Here is a 16,787-nt window from a genome sequence, read left to right as displayed (position 1 = left end):
GATCTCCTCCCAGACCTGGACTAAAGCATCCGCCAACTCCTGGACAGTCTGTGGTGCGTGACGTTGGTGGATGGTGCCAGACATGATGTCCCAGATGTGTTCAATCGGATTCAGGTCTGGGGAACGGGCGGGCCAGTCCATAGCTTCAATGCCTTCATCTTGCAGGAACTGCTGACACACTCCAGCCACATGAGGCCTGGCATTGTCCTACATTAGGAGGAACCCAGGGACAACCGCACCAGCAAGTGGGTCTCACAAGGGGTCTGAGGATCTCATCTCTGTGCCTAATGGCAGTAAGGCTACCTTGGCAAGCACATGGAGGGTTGTGCGGCCCTCCAAAGAAATGCCACCCCACACCATTAATGACCCACTGCCAAAGCGGTCATTCTGAAGGATGTTGCAGGCAGCAGATTGCTCTCCACGGCGTCTCCTGACTCTGTCACAACTGTCACATGTGCTCAGTGTGAACCTGCTTTCATCTGTGAAATTTACTATTAACGTAAAGTACAATACATCATGAAAAAACAATGTCAGAAAAAGGGGGATATGTAAAGGCATTCCAAAATTATTGTTATGCAAAGCCAGAATTTTTGTGTTTCCAGTTCTAATGATTTTATAAAGATATATAAAATGTAGGTGGTATGTATGGGCTCTGCACATGTTACACTTTTATTTTAAGGAGGCTTGGATTATCTAATTCTCAGTTTGGCTCACACTCTTTAACCACTGATATTACATTCTTTAATGCATTTTTTTATTTCAGTTTGTTGCATGAAGAACTAAGAGTATAAAGTGCTGAGTGGCAATTTGACAAAGTGCCAGGTGTCCATATTAGTGTTTTCGATTAATATCAATGCATTATTTACGGATTCAGGTTTCATTTGTACACGTGATAATGTCCAATTTGAAGAGATCACTGGCAGCGAAAAGGTTAAAGCATCATTACTTACTGAACCTACAGAAATGTTATGAACAAATTGTAAAAGACGACTTTTCCCTTCCATAGGCACTCCTAAATAGGACCAAACAGATGTAAAATGCAATACATCAAAAGGCATAAAACAAACAATACATAACAACAGAAACAATACATAAATCCACACTGCAACTCCGCCATCAAATTATTCATGTGCCTTTTTATGATGCCTCTTCTTTGAAGTGACAGCACCTGAAGGAAAACTCTTGCATTTTTAATAGTATGGTGCTAGCGGTGAACCGGTTAATGCAAGTCAATTTCACAAGCTGTCTACTAAAGCGGGAATTTTTAGACCCAAATGCATCCTGAAGGATTGGGGATTTCCCCATAGAGTTATTTCCTTGATCATAAAATATAGTGTATGAGCTTTCAGATGCAATTTACATTGGCCAGGCAGCCATGAAACACCTCAGAGCAGCAAAACATTTAGATACTCATTACAAGTTTGGGAATCTAGGTGCTTTAAGGGCCAAGAAAACACAGGTCAACTACAAGAGGATTTTACCGAATCGTAACATTACAGCACAAAAAAAGGAGACTTAAAAATTGAATGTAGACATTTCCTTGTAATTAATCGATATGCATTTCATTTTCTAAAGTTAAAGGGTTCTCCAGAATATAAAAATTTACTGAAGTCATTAGGACTTGTAGTATTTTTTTTCTAATTTACAGTCATTAAAATTACAAATTACGGTACTTTCAGCACTCTCAGGTCCCTCATCCAAGAAGTTTTGTACTTTTCCTTTGTCTCGACACCGTTTCGTACAACCCCTTCTGAGTCACCATCTGCCACCAGTAAAATAATAACACTTAGGTAAGTTCACACTGGATGTTTTTTTTTCTGCAGCAAAACCTGATTTCTTGGTAGGAAAGAAGCTAAAACGCATGTTATGGTGCGTTTTTGATGCGGTGTTGCTGCTGTTTTGGTGCTTTTTTGTAATGCATCTTTGGGGCTAACTTGTGTCTCTTTGTGCATGCTACTAAAGTTGAGTTCGACCAGAGAAGAAAAAAAAAACTACTTCCTGTACAACCATACCTCTAGATCCTTTGAAAAGCCGGCAATTCAGCAGCTGCGCACAGTAATATGACATCGGGACTCGACAGAATAGATGGATTACATACAGTTTATACACATAGAATAGGTAGATATATAGATGTCAGTGACATACACAATTAGTGCAGTGTGTGTGCAGCTTACTGTACGTGTATTTAATTATTAAAAGATTATTTTTCTGAAAAAAATGGCGTGTGCGCCTGTGTAATTTTCTTAACCAGCAGAGGGAAAGACGACGGCTAGGGACAGATGTTTATAGCCTGGAAAGGGGGGGGGGGGGGTAATACCCATGGAGCTTCCCAGGCCATTAATATCAGCTCACAGATGTATACTTGCCTTTACTGGCTATTAATTGGGGGACCCCCCCCAAAAAATGAAGTAGGGTCCCTCTATAATTAATAACCAGCAAAGGCTATGCAGATAGTTGTTTTCTGATATTAATAGACTAGGAAGGGGCCATGGATATTGCCCCTCGGCTAAAAACATCAGCTCTCAGCCACCTCAGAAAAGGCCAATGTGCCAATTCTGGCCCTTAGTCTCGCTCTTCTCACTTGCCCTGGAGTAGTGGCAAGTGGGGTTATAGTTGGGGGGTTGCTGTCACCTTCGTATTGTCTTGTGACTTCCAGCCCAGAGGTTAGTAGTAGAGAGGCGTCTATAAGATACCCCTATTACTAACCCCATAGTCATATTGTATAAAAATAAAAACACACACTCAGAGTAAAGTCCTTTAACTGAAAGAATGACACAGATTCCTTTAATAAATTTTAATTAAACCATACTTAAAGCATCGCCCATTCCAGTGGCGTCATTGTAGCCTGCCAAAGAATTAAAATAAAAAACAACAATATCCATCACCTGTCCGTCGTTCTGTCCCATGCCGTAATCAAATAAAGTTTTCAAGCTGGACGGTGCCAAGATGCGACCATCCAGGCTGAGAACCACTGGGAAATAAGCCGTAGCGAGCACAGTGTCAGTGACTAGCAGTGACATCATCGAGGTTACCGCAGGTCACTGAGGCTGCGTTTCCAGCCGGGCTGAACTGCGGTGACCTCGGTGAGATCCTCACTAGCACCGTGAGAAAGTTGAAAGGTGCAGAGGCGAGTTCACAGGGAGAATTTCACTGCGGTGAATATGAACTGGGGTGAACTTGACTCTGCACCAAGTGACTTTCTTATGGTGCTAGCAGGGATCTCACCGAGATCACCGCAGTTAAGCCCGGCTGGGAATGCAGCTTCAGAGACCTGCAGTAACCTCGATGATGTCACCGCTGGTCACTGATGGTAGGCTCACAGTAGCTCATTCATCAATGGTTCTCAGTCTGGACAGTCGCATCTTGGCACCATCCAGGTTGAAAACCATTTCTCCCGAGACATGGATTACGGCGTGGGGACAGAACAACGGACAGGTGAGGGATGTTGTTTTTTTTTATTTTTGTTTTATTACAGAATACAAGGGATTCAGTGGAATTAGGCGTTAGGTGAGAATGTTTGTTATTTTTAAATAAAAAAGTTAAAGTTTTGTTTTACTTCAAATAAAAGACTTTATTCTGGATTTGTCTTTATTTACAATACAACTATAGGATTAGTAATGGATAGGTGTCTTATAGATGCCTCGCCATTAGTAATCAATGGGCTTGATGTCACCTGACAATATAAAGGTGACATCAACCCCACAATTATGAAACCCACTTCACATCGCTACAGGGCAAGTGGAAAGAGCTGGGCAAAGCGCCAGAATAGATGTAATAGATCTAATACATGTGCCTTTTCTGGGCGGCTGCGGGCTGCTATTTTTAGGCTGGGGGGGACCAATATCCATGGCCCTTTACCAGCCTGAGAATACCAGCCCCCAGCTGTGTGCTTTAGCAAGGCTGGTTGTCAAAAATGGGGGGACCCACACAATTTCTTTAATATATTTAAATAATTAAAAAATACAGCATGGGGATTTCTCTATTCTTGATAACCAGCCTTGCTGAAGCTGACAGCTGAGAGTTGCAGCCCGCAGCTGTAAGTTTTGCCTGGCTGGTTATCAAAAATACGGGGAACCCACGCAGGGTTTTTTAAAATTATTTATTTACAGTGCAGGAGTCGGCTGATGACTACTCCCATCATCCGCTCCTGCTCTCACTGTTATTAGCGGCAGCAGGTGTTGGCTGAAGGTAAACTTTCCTTCACAGCTGCTGGCTCATGCCTGTTCAGAGAAAAAGAGGACTTGAACTCTATAGTGCCAAATGTTGGAAGTAGCGATCCTACAAGTCACAATCAACCCTTTAAGGAGTCTTGCAATATGACTCAGGATAAAAGCCAAATCAGTATCTCAATTCGCAGACACGGTGTTTCGGGCTGTTGGCCCTTGTCAGTGCGAAGCATGAGAACTGATGTGGCGCTATAGAGTCCTCTTTTTCTCTGAAGAGGCAATTTGCATATTACATTTCCCAGAGGAGCATTGCACGGCGAATAAGCCTCTTTACCTTGACAAGCCAGAGCTGGTTTGTCACTCTCCACAAGGAGAAACCTTACCCCTTAGACCCCAGTCCAGAGCCTCTCACCTAGGCAAATCAGTTCTCATGCTTCGCACTGACGAGGGCCAACAGCCTGAAACACCGTGTCTGCGAATTGAGATACTGATTTGGCTCTTATCCTAAGTCATATTGCAATTGTATATTACATTTCCCTGTTTATGGGGGAATCGAGAGAGATAGCCATCAGCTGAAAGTTCATTTGGGAAGACAGCTATCTAATATGTACGAGAAATTTATAGAGAATATGAGAGCAGATACATGCTGCCTGATCTGTGGGCAGCATGTATCAGACACTGGCTGTATAATTTAAGCCGTATATGTTTAACCCCTTAACGACCACAGATAAACATAAAAACAGCGGTCACTAAGGGGCCTAATTCCTCATTACCGTTTTAAAACGGCGGTAAGAAATAAGTGAATAGTGCCCCACCCGTGGGAGAAAATCCAAAGGGTGACAGCTGTGTATGACCACTGACACTCTGTGGCATCAGTCCCAAACAGCTTTAGAAGATCGAGGCTCATTAACCCTTAAAATGCCTTTGTCGATTGCAATAGAGGCATCCAAGTGGTTAACAGGGGGTTAAACACTATTGCCATCTGTAATCGTGATCGCTGGTGTAGATAATTGTCTTGGCACAAGGGTGCGGTGGCCTGTTAGACCCAGCTATAAGCCAGATCTCACAGGCTATGTCAGTGAAAAACTGACAGGTCTCATGCACAGTAGTCCACAAGCATTGCAGTGTATGAGACCAGCGAGCAAAGTGAAAAATATTAATGTCCCACATTCATATCACCACGCCCAGAACGACCCAAACTATAAAACCGTTATGTTATTTATTCCATAAATTCAACACTGTAAAAAAAACATGCCAAAATGGAGCTGTCACCACACACAAAGAATTGATAAAAATAAAAAAAAGAGATCAAAAATTCATATGTAAAAAAAAAAAAAAAAATAGTATAAATGAAAATAAAATAAAATTCTTCAGGAGTGTAGTTTAAAAAATTGCTTCAGCGGTGGGGGGGTGTCTGCTGTTTAGACACCTTAGGAGACACCTTAGGGACCCTGCAAATGTGAAATTACATCTGCAATCTATTTCAGCCAAACTTGTGTTCCAAAATTCAAATGGTGCGCCTTCCCTTATGAGCCCTGCTGTTTTTCCAGAGGATTCTGACCACATATGAGGTAACAAACTGTAGGGTTTTCTCATGCTTATCCCTTGTAAAAGGGAAAAATTTAGGCTAAAGAAACGTTTAAGAGGAAAAATTACAATTTTTCTTTTTTTCATTCCAATTTGCATTAATTCCTGTGTAGCACCTCAAGGGTTAACAAATTTCCTGAGCGCAGTTTAGAAAAATTTGGAAGGTGCTTTTTTTTTAGAATGGTATCACTTTTGGAGAGTTTACAATATAAAGGACCCTCATAGTTCATTTAAATCTGAATAGGTCTCTAAAGAAACAAGTGAAAAATTGCTGCTAGACTTTTAACCCTTCTAACATCCTAATAACGTAAAATGACATTTGAAAAAAGATTATGTAAATACAAAAATTTTACATTATTCATTATTTTGTACAGCATGACTATAAAAATAGAAAATTTTAGCCAAAATGTCGATATTTTCACCAATAAACACAAAATATATGGATCTAATTTTACTTCTAAAATAAAGTACAATATGTCTCGAAAAAACAATCTCAGAATGTTGAAGCATTCCCGAGTTATTAACACAAAGTTAATAAAGTTTTTCAAAAATTGGGCTTGGTCATTAAAATTGGCCCTGTCACTAAGCGGTTAATTCTGAAATGCTATGGGGTTTCAAAGAAAACCATAGTTCAATGTCCGCCAAAGACCGAACCAAGCTGGAAGCTAGTCAAACAGTAGGGTCTATGGTGGCTTCTCTCCCCCTCTTTGAGTGACTGCTCACTTCCTGAGTGCGAGCATAGGGCAAGACATATCAATCAAGGGCAGTAGGCGGGGAGAAACCGATGGAGATCCACCTGTCTGACTAGTCTCCAGTTCAGCTATTAAATTATGTTCTTCCCTGAAAGGTCGCAATGTTTCAGAGTTAAACACTAGTGATGAGCGAATATACTCGTTACTCGAGATTTCCTGAGCATGCTCAGGGGTCCTCCGACTATTTTTTAGTGCTCGGAGATTTAATTTTTCTTGCCGCAGCTGAATGATTTACATCTGTTAGCCAGCAAAGTACATGTGGGGGTTGCCTGGTTGCTAGGGAATCCCCACATGTAATCAAGCTGGCTAACAGATGTAAATCATTCAGCTGCGGCAAGAAAAACTAAATCTCTGAGCATATATATAGTATATTCGCTCATCACTATTAAACACATATGGCTAAACTCATACATACAGCCAGTAACTGATTAATGCAGCCCATGTATCGGTTAGCATGCATGAGCTGCCAGGTTCTTTTTAAGTGTTTTAAGACTCATAGCTTGGTGGTCCATAATAAAATAATCATCTCTATTACTGGGCACTGATACTACTTGTACAATTCCCAAGTCCCCATACCTTGCAGGCTCTGTAGAGATACTTTTTATCTTGGGTGTGGTGGAAGAGCGATAGGAAGGCATATGCATTCCCTGAAGTTCCATGACAAATGCCATATCCTTTTCTAAGGAGGCCTCTTTGCCAAATAACATCACCGCAATCGACAGCATCTTTCAAGTACTTCTCTTCTTTGAACAGCTTAAAAAAAGCCCAAAATTTTATGCAATTAGGAAGTAAAAAAACAAAACAAAAAGAAAACACAGAAACCAACATTTATTTAACATGAAGTTAATATTATTTCGATATCTATAACCTTTGTGTATCTGCAACAAGAATTTCTTATGATATCTATAACTTAATTTGTGGTAACATTTTACTATAATTACAAAAAAAAGTATATATTTAAAAGCTTTCTTAAATCTCTAATTTTCAAAAAAATGCATGGAAAAAATGGTAAATAATCAGACATATTACCAAATTTTAAAAGAACTTTCAATAGTTGGGAAAAAATATAAAAAATGAAAGTGGATGAAATAAGACTTTTCTCAAATATGTGAGATTAGTAACTCAGGAATAACGCAATAGATAAGACAAGTGACTTGAAGCAGAACTATCAGTATGGGAAGGGGAGAAACAGTTGTGGCCATAAATATTGGAACGGTTCATAGATCAGGAGTGTGAAAGTGTTATTGTCCTGTGATTGAGGTCTGGTCAATGGTTGTGATGTCCCCAAATGGTCCGAGGAGCACATTCCTTAGTTGATGATGTAGAAAGACAAAAATCCATGTGACACATTCATTACTACTGAGTGTGTCAAAGGTTGTCATAATCTTTCCGAGATTTGAAGTTGCCTTTTAATATGAGTACTTTCATGTCTATGATGCTTCGTGTCCGCATGTGAAGAAGGAGCTTGACCTTCGGCTCATCAGTTGATGTCAGGTTTCTTTTCAGCTTCTGAACATGCATAGGGCGACTCTAAAGCCGGGAAGAGTACATCCCAGCTTATGAGGCGCAATGACTTGTATGAAAAGAAGTCGCATGACGCCCGCTCTTGCAAATCATGTAATCATGCCCACAAGGGCGTGATGACATGCTGAGTAGGGCAACTAGCCTGAAGAAACAAACGCCCCATCGACTAGTCAAAAGATTAATTTGCATATGAAAAATGGACTTCAGAAATGCTTTTTCTAAAGATCTGTTAATGCGTCAAAAGTAATAAAGGGCTTGTTAGGCAGGGTGTTTACAAAAAAAAAGATACAAATGCTGGGGAGCCAGGGAGCATGGGGAATCTGTGAGGTTCCCTTTAAAGGGCCAGAGATTTTATCACTACATTTTTACAGGAATTTTTTTTAGCTATCTTAAATACGGTATGTATATTGGAGAAAGATTTTATATTTTGGTCTCTATACATCATGAAGTTTTCCAAGAGATAACAGGTCATCTTTAAGCCACAAAACATATTACTATGGTCTACATATAGTACTACTATTGCCTTTTTTTTGGTGATTGCTATCCTTCCCTGTAAAGAAAGCAATCAGGGTACTAATAAGTATAGTGGTCAAGGACCTGATAAAGTGAGTCTAAAAGGGCCACACTATTCTTAAAGGTGTCCCCACCAATCACAATATACAACAAAGACTGTAAGTAAAGATCATATTATCCCCTTTACAACCCTTTAAGGTAGCAAACAGATTACAAAAATGCTCTAGTCTACCTCAGGAGAACCAAGTATACACTAGACGCATACTTTATGACTATAGAAATTGCAGCATTGTGATGTGTACCTTGTGGGCCTGAAGAAGCATGTGTATCACTCCTGGTGCTCCATGGCACCAATGTACCAACCGATCTGTTTCATTGCTTAACGATGAAGGATAATTGCCAGACCTGAACTTCTTGTGGCGGACGTAGTCAATGCTTGGCTTCACAAGCTCCGTCAATGTTTCTTGGTCTACCTTTGCTAGTGGCTGTAAAGAAAACACACCATAATAATAAATGTAATACGAGATTCCACAATGCAGTAACTCTGTGTGCTGCCACATAATCCAATTGATGGATCTGTATAAACATGCAACAATTAGGCAAAGGATAAAAGAAGCTTTCTGATTTTTTTCTGGATTCCCTCATTTTCATGACACAAATAAAAGTTTTGAACATTCAAATTAGAGTACCTAAACATTGTGCTCAGTAGCCACACTCCAATGCACTCGCCATCTTAGTTTATTCCTGTGGTCTTCTTCACCTAAAGTAGACTTACTTACCTTCCCTGCCAAGATCTGCACTGAATATTTCTCTTCAATGTCAGAAACTGTTTATATCTACACACAAACCTCAGAGCAGACAGTAAAATACATAGTTTGGATCCCCAGGACGATTTCCCCTGAATTGTGTTACTGCTATTTAGAAGATAAGAGGAGAGAAGCACTATACAGAGCATGTCAAGCTTTTACACCTGATGGAGCTGGATCTCAAGAGAAACGCAAGTTGAGGACATGATCTTGGATTCGCATCTACTGTAATGTTGCGGTGTAAGCTAGAGTCATACATAGAAATTATGGAGCCCCATAGCAGAAGTTTTAATTGGGGCCCCCCTTCCCCAACAAAAATAATACAATAATAATATTCAGAAGGGTCACAGAACAGCATATTTCACAACTTTGCAATCCTTACAAAGTAATTTTCTTGTTACTGAAGCCCTCGATTCCCTTTCATTGCACCCATAAAGTATGATGCCAACATAAGTACCCCGCAAACACAGTATGATACCCCAACAGTACCCTCCACACACACGGTATGATGAACCTACACTGTACCCCCCTCAAATGGCAAATATATGGTAACCACAACACAGTATGATCCCCCAACTGAGACACCCACACAGCCTTCCACGCAGTATAATGGACCTACATGCAGTATAATGGCCTCACACCTCCCCACACTGTATAATGACCCCCACTATCTCTCCAAACAGTATAATGGCCTACACAAAACATGATGCAACCCACACAAACCTTCACACTGTATGATTGCTTGCATACAGTTTAATGGCTCCCACATAGCCCTCCAAATATTATAATAGCACCCACGTAGCACTCAAATAGTGTACTGGGCCCATAGTCCTCCATATAGTATACTGAAACCCATAATCTTCCATTAAGTATACTGCAGCCTCTAATCCTCGATACAGAATAATGCACTTCCCATTGGTCTCCAGGTAGAATAATACAAACCAGAGTGTAGACAGTACAATGCCCCCCATAGTCCTCCATACAGTATAACACACTCCCTATAGTCCTCCTTATAGTATAATGCACCCCATAATCCTGCATGAAGTATAATGCACCCAATAGTCTTCCATATAGTATAATCCACTCCCCATAGTCCTCCATAGAGTATAATGCACCTCACAGTCCTCCATACAGTATAATGCATTTTATAGTTATCCATATAGTATAAGGCACTCCTGATAGCCCTCCAAATAGTATAATGAACTCCCCATAGTCCTCCATACAATATAGTGCACTCCCTATAGTCTTCTATACAGTAGCACTCGCCATAGACCTCCAAACAGTATTATGGCCACCACAATGTCCTCGCTAATTTAAAAAAATAAAAAATAAAAAAAAATAAAATAAAACAATACAATACTCACCTCTTCTCCTTGTCTCTGCAGCGAGCGTTCTGAAGCGCCGCACATCCTGTAGTGACGTCATTGTGCCCGCTGGACTGAGATGTCAAACGCAGAGGGGGAATGATGGGAGATAGAGTCAGCTGACGTTCCCTCTCTCATCTGAGATACCGATACAGTTGAATGTGCAATGACAGGCGGGGGATCTGGTGCCAGCGCTGGCACCGGGCCCTCCCCTGGCTCACGGGCCACTGGGGTAAGCTATGAAGACTATGTGCCTGAATTATCAATGCAACTCAGCAGCAGAATTCAGCCTATAAAGGGTCAGCTGCAACTGGATCTGCATCATTGTATAATGTTGCTGTACAGCGGCATTAGCCATTAGCATTATTTATACCTAACTGCATTATTATTATTATTTTATTCAGGTTTGGAACTAATTTTAGCATCTTTATTGGGTTTTTGTAGTGAGACACTAATAATATTTGGAAATTATTGCATAACTCTGTGTACATCTCTATGGAGGTGTATTCTAATATATTTTCACTTATGCGAGTCCCTGTGACATTGGCAAATTTTCATATTGCTTTAGATTAGACCAGCTTTCTGTATGTTAGTGACGAGGACACATGTACCGTATATGTTCTTGGATCCACTGTGCTATAATGTTGTTATACATGGATAATATTTTAAAAGAGAATAGGAATCAGGATTGCATCAAGTAAAATTTACATTTTTTAAAAACAGAATGTACGTAAAAACCAATATCCAAAGGAATAAAAACCAAAAGGCAAGGAGGTGGTGGTGAAGTACACAATAATAAGGGACAGCGCATCATAGACTGTAATCAGGCCAAAGAAACTGTTGGTCTCAAAGACAAAGCTAGTCACAAGTGCAACATGATTCGTCAGGCAATAAATGCAAAAAAGGTCACAATTTAGCAGACAGCATGATCCTACAAGAAAATAAAATACTAGTGCATCATATATTTGGCAATACACGGTGTTCCAAATTAATATGCAAATTGGATTTAAGTGTCATAAAGAATTAATTGTTTTGTGTTTCAAATAAACTCGTGGATGGTATTGTGTCTCAGGGCCCAATGGATCACTGAAATCAATCTTAAACACATGTGATAATTAGTTTTCCAGGTGATTCTAACTAAAGGAAAACTACTTAAAAATGATGTTCCACATTATTAAGCAGACCACAGGTTTCAAGCAATATGGGAAATAAAAAGGATCTCTCTGCTGCTGAAAAGCATTAAATAGTGCAATGCCTTGGATAAGGTATGAAAACATTAGATATTTCACGAAAACTTAAGAGTGATCATCATACTGTGAAGAGATTTGTGACTGAAACAGAGCACAGACAGAGTTCGTGCAGATAAAGGCATAATGAGGAAGGTTTCTGCCAGACAAATTCATTGGATTAAGAGAGCAGCTGCCAAAATACCATTACAAAGCAGCAAGCAGCTATTTGAAGCTGCTGGTGCGTCTGGAGTCCTTCGAACCTCAAGGTATAGGATCTTTTAAAGGCTTGCTTTGGTGCATAAACCTACTATTCGGCCACCCCTAAACAGTGTTCACAAGCAGAAACGGTTGCAGTGGGCCCAGACATACATGAAGACTAATTTTCAAACAGTCTTGTTTACTGATGAGTGTCGAGCAACCCTGGATGGTCCAGATGGATGGAATAGTGGATGGTTGGTGGATGGCCACCATGTCCCAACAAGGTTGCGACGTCAGCAAGGAGGTGGAGGAGTCATGCTTTGGGCCGGAATTCTGGGGAAAAAGCTTGGTAGGGCCCTTTAAGGTTCCTGAAGGTGTGAAAATGACCTCCGTAAAGTAAATAGAGTTTCTGACTGATAACTTTCTTCCATGGTATAAAAAGCAGAAATGTGCCTTCAGGAGCAAAATCATCTTCATGCATGACAATGCACCATCTCATGCTGCAAAGAATACCTAGCAGAGTCATTGGCTGCTATGGGCATAAAAGGAGATAAACTCATGGTGTGGCCACCATCCTCCCCTAACCTCAACCCTATAGAGAACCTTTGGAGTATCATCAAGCAAAAGATCTATGAGGGTGGGAGGCAGTTCACATCAAAACTGCAGCTCTGGGGGGTTATTCTGACTTCATACAAAGAAATACAAGCAGAAACTCTCCAAAAACTCACAAGTTCAATGGATGCAAGAATTGTGAAGGTGATATCAAAGAAGGGTTCCTATGTTAACATGTAACTTGGCCTGTTAGGATGTTTTAGAGTTAAATAGCTTTTTTGTTCAGTGAATGTGACCTCCTATTGATACAAATTCCACAAATGAGCATTTTCCGTTCTTTAAAACATATCAGATGTTTAGAAATTCTACTGTGCCTAATAATTTGGAACAGTGCATTTTGAGTTTTTACTCATTTTGGAGATTATACTGTTATCATTGGGAGGTTTCTCCAATAAAATTCGACGTACTGTATACTCTAACGGGTGATGACTTTTATTAGACTGACTATCATTTGCACTGACCATTTAGGAAAATCCGAAAAAAAATGTCATTTGCACAATAATTTGGAACACGGTGGCGTGGCTATGTAACAGGAGCGAGAGGACGTACCCGGGGAGAGCTCCTGCTATCCTGAACAAATCCTGGCACCTAAAACCCCTTCCAATGTGGGCTTCTCACAGCTTGAAGACCCTCTAGGACCCCGGAGGGTGAGCGGCTGCTGTAGGGAGCGTTCCGGTGCAGGAAGAGGAGCGGAGATCCCGGAAAGCTAGTGAGAGCGGTGAGGCACACACGAGGCGGCGGCCATTTTCTATACACACGCGCTCAGGAACCACAGAGCGGTGCCGGCCTCCGTCGCCGCTGGGACCCTTCTGAGCCTGGGAGGCTCTGCGGAGAGTGGCTGGACTTGTGTACACCGAAGGTTGGAGGGAGCTGGGCGGCGGTACCGGCGGTCATTTCATAAGCGCGCTCCTAATCAGAAGAGACGCGGCGCTGAACGCTATCCTTAAAGCGCTTTCTGGGGGTGTGCACACATCCTGATCTACGCTGTGGGGATAATCGGAGTGTGCCCTGAGAAATTGGGCCCCGTGCTCCATTTACTCAGCAGTCACCTATCCTTATCAGCACTAAAGACTTTGAGGGATTGGCTCCCCTCTTGGCTGCTTTCTCTGCGGGGGCTGCAGGCTCTCCCCTCCTTGCCCTAGTGTACAAAATTTAACCTGAACTGGGCACTGCTGTGTTTAATGAACTCCATTGCCACTATAAATATCCTGTTCATTCTGTGCTGCCTGCCAGGCTCTGTATACGGGACTCGTATTACTCTGTCATCTCTGTGAGTGTAGTTGCCTCTTTTGTTTTCCTGATTATCCGGCTGTCCTTCATCTCTGTCAGTAATGCAGCACTCAAAGAGTTCGGGAGCTGCTGACAAATTGAAGAAATTTGCTAGAGAGGAACATTTGAATGGAGGGCGAACCCTTAGAAATAATCCTGCACAGGCTCCACGGAAAAGCCACCTGTCAGACAGTGTTGAAGAGGGTGAACAAGAAGATCTGACCCTCAAGCAGGCTTCTGAACAATTAATGCAGGCCATCTCTTTAACTAGATCTTCTCTTACGGAAAAATAGAGAACGTGCACACTGAGGTTGGCCGCCTGAGACATGATATGCAAACTATGGGTGGACGTATCACAGAGGTGGAGACAAGAGTGTCACAAGTGGAGGACATCATTCCTCCCATGGAGGCCAACTTGACAAAGGTGGCTGGCTCCATTAATGCTTGGAAACAAAAAGCGGATGACCTGGAGAATAGACTACGTCGGAATAATATCCGTATTATTGGTCTGCCGGAACGCTCCGAGGGTCAACGTCCTGAAGAATTTCTGGAGGAATGGCTCAAGACCTCTCTGGGAGGTGAATTCTCCTCAACCTTCTCCGTGGAAAGAGCCCATAGAGTTCCTACGAGACCCCTCCCGCCGAGACCCTTTTTGGCACGTCTCCTTAACTGTAAAGACAGAGACACTATCCTGCGCCTGGCGAGGCAGAAGAGCCCTATTAAATTTCACAATGCTACTACTATTTCAATCTTCCCAGACTTCTCAATGGAACTACAGAAACAGCGGGCACGGTTTTTGGATATAAAGAAACAACTCAGACACCGAAATGTTATATATTCCATGATTTATCCAGCTCGTTTGCGTGTTGTTCACGATGGCACCTCTGTATTTTTCACTGATCCGGAGAAGGCGACTGAATGGCTGCGAACCCACGGGATGTCCAATGCAAAAAAATCCTAATGTAGTTGTGCTAATCATTTCATATTGGAGCTCTCTATGTGGACGTCCCACTTAACAACAATACCGGACGCTGAATCTAGCGAGGGTATCCCCGTTTTTGCTTGTCAGTAGGAGCACAGGATTTTACTCCTATAATGTTTGGTTTTCGTTCTGTTTCTGTTTTTATTCTGGTTTTATTTGTTTTGTAGGTAGAAATCGCCGCCAACAGTTCTCCTGCCTTGTATGGGTTGTCCCCAGTCTCAGCCCGGACGCCACTCCTTTATTACATTTCAAAATATCGGTATGGGGTCTGAGGTAGTCTGCATGACCTGGAATGTACGGGGTATTAAATCACCTCGGAAAAAGATTAAGGTCTTTTCTCAGATCAAGAGGCATCACCCTCACGTGGTGGCGCTGGTGGAGACACATTTGACTAGAGACTCGGTCCGCTGTGTACAGAAACCATGGGTGCAGTGGTCCGCCCACGCATTTCACACTAGCTACTCTAGAGGGGTTTCGCTGCTCATTCACAGGGACGTTAGATGGGAGGTCAGAGAAACTAGAAGGGACACCGAAGGCCGTTTTGTCTTTGTACATGCTCTAATGAACTCTTGTGAATATGTTATACTGTGTGTTTACAACCCCCCTCCGGCTGGCATCTCGGTTCTTCGGAAGGCACTGAGTTTTGCTCTAGGCTTCCCGGAAGCTAACGTTATCCGCATGGGGGACTTTAATCTGGTTATGGATAATCGCCTGGATAGACTGAGACTGGGTGACGAGACGACTGGGGAGCCTCCTTCACGAGCCCCTTCCCAACTAGCTTTGTTTATGGAGAGAAGTGGACGGCTAGATCTGTGGAGAGCGCGCCACCCCGGGGTGAAAGGATATACCTGCCATTCATCTACCAGACGCACCCTCTCCCGCTTAGATTACATATTTGGTTCCGAGAAGGTGGCAATGTGGGTTGACAGTATTGAACATGGTAATAGGGGAATATCTGAGCACAGACCAATTATCCTTAAACTTAAATTTGGACACCCTAATAATGGCATACTTTGGAAATTGAATCCGTTTTGGCTTAAATTACTGGATTCTAATGATAGAACTGTTGATCAGCTGGAGTGTTTTCTCTCATCCCACCCGGAGCCCCAGGATACTAATATATTCTGGGATGCCCTTAAGGCATATTTGCGGGGATGTCTGTCGTCCACAATTTCCTATATAAAGAGGGTGACCTCAGGGGAGGATGACGAGGTTGAGCGGAGACTGAGAGATTCAAAATCTGCATATATATCTGATCCCACTAATGGCAATAGACTTGAATGGCTATCCTCTCAGAGACTATATGTTCAACATATGGACACTAAGTCCAAGCATAAGCTATTCTTTACGCGTCAATCTTTGAATTGGGCAACCAAGCTAGTAAATTCTTAGCCTTTTTGGTACGCCAACATAATACTGTATATCCAATACTATATTGCAGATCCGAACAGCTGACAGACTACTGGTGTCCTCGACCGAGGAGATACTCCACTGTTTTCATGAATATTATAGGGCACTATATTCATCCAAGTGTGACTTTGATGTCTCGGAAAACCTAAACTACCTATCGGATATAACGTTTCCCACACTAAGCTCAGCACAGCGAGACTATATGGACGCTGAGTTTACCTTGGAGGAAATTGAATGTGCCATGACAGATATGGCTTCCGGGAAAGCTCCTGGTCCAGACGGGTTTCCCATTGAATTATATAAGAAATATCGGAGTATATTGGCGCCACTTTTGTTGAAAATATTTCGGGGGTTGTGGGAGGCAGGCTCTATGCC

At 42.0% G+C, this 16,787-nt stretch overlaps 1 protein-coding gene across 1 annotated transcript in view; it reads right to left on the bottom strand.

The window, feature by feature from the left end:
- LANCL2 (LanC like glutathione S-transferase 2) overlaps positions 1-16,787 on the bottom strand; it is an 80,643-nt gene that overhangs the window by 11,998 nt on the left and 51,858 nt on the right. The window contains exons 6-7 of the mRNA XM_077269150.1: positions 8,845-9,027; positions 7,082-7,258 (exon numbers count right to left, since the gene is read on the bottom strand). Of these exons, the coding sequence (XP_077125265.1) occupies positions 7,082-7,258; positions 8,845-9,027 (360 nt within the window). The remainder of the gene's footprint in view (positions 1-7,081; positions 7,259-8,844; positions 9,028-16,787) is intronic.

The sequence above is a fragment of the Ranitomeya variabilis genome, chromosome 6, assembly GCF_051348905.1.
Source record: "Ranitomeya variabilis isolate aRanVar5 chromosome 6, aRanVar5.hap1, whole genome shotgun sequence".
NCBI classification, from domain to species: Eukaryota; Metazoa; Chordata; class Amphibia; order Anura; family Dendrobatidae; genus Ranitomeya; species Ranitomeya variabilis.
Note: the sequence above shows the minus strand (reverse complement) of the source record. Positions and strands in the feature narration are given on the sequence as shown.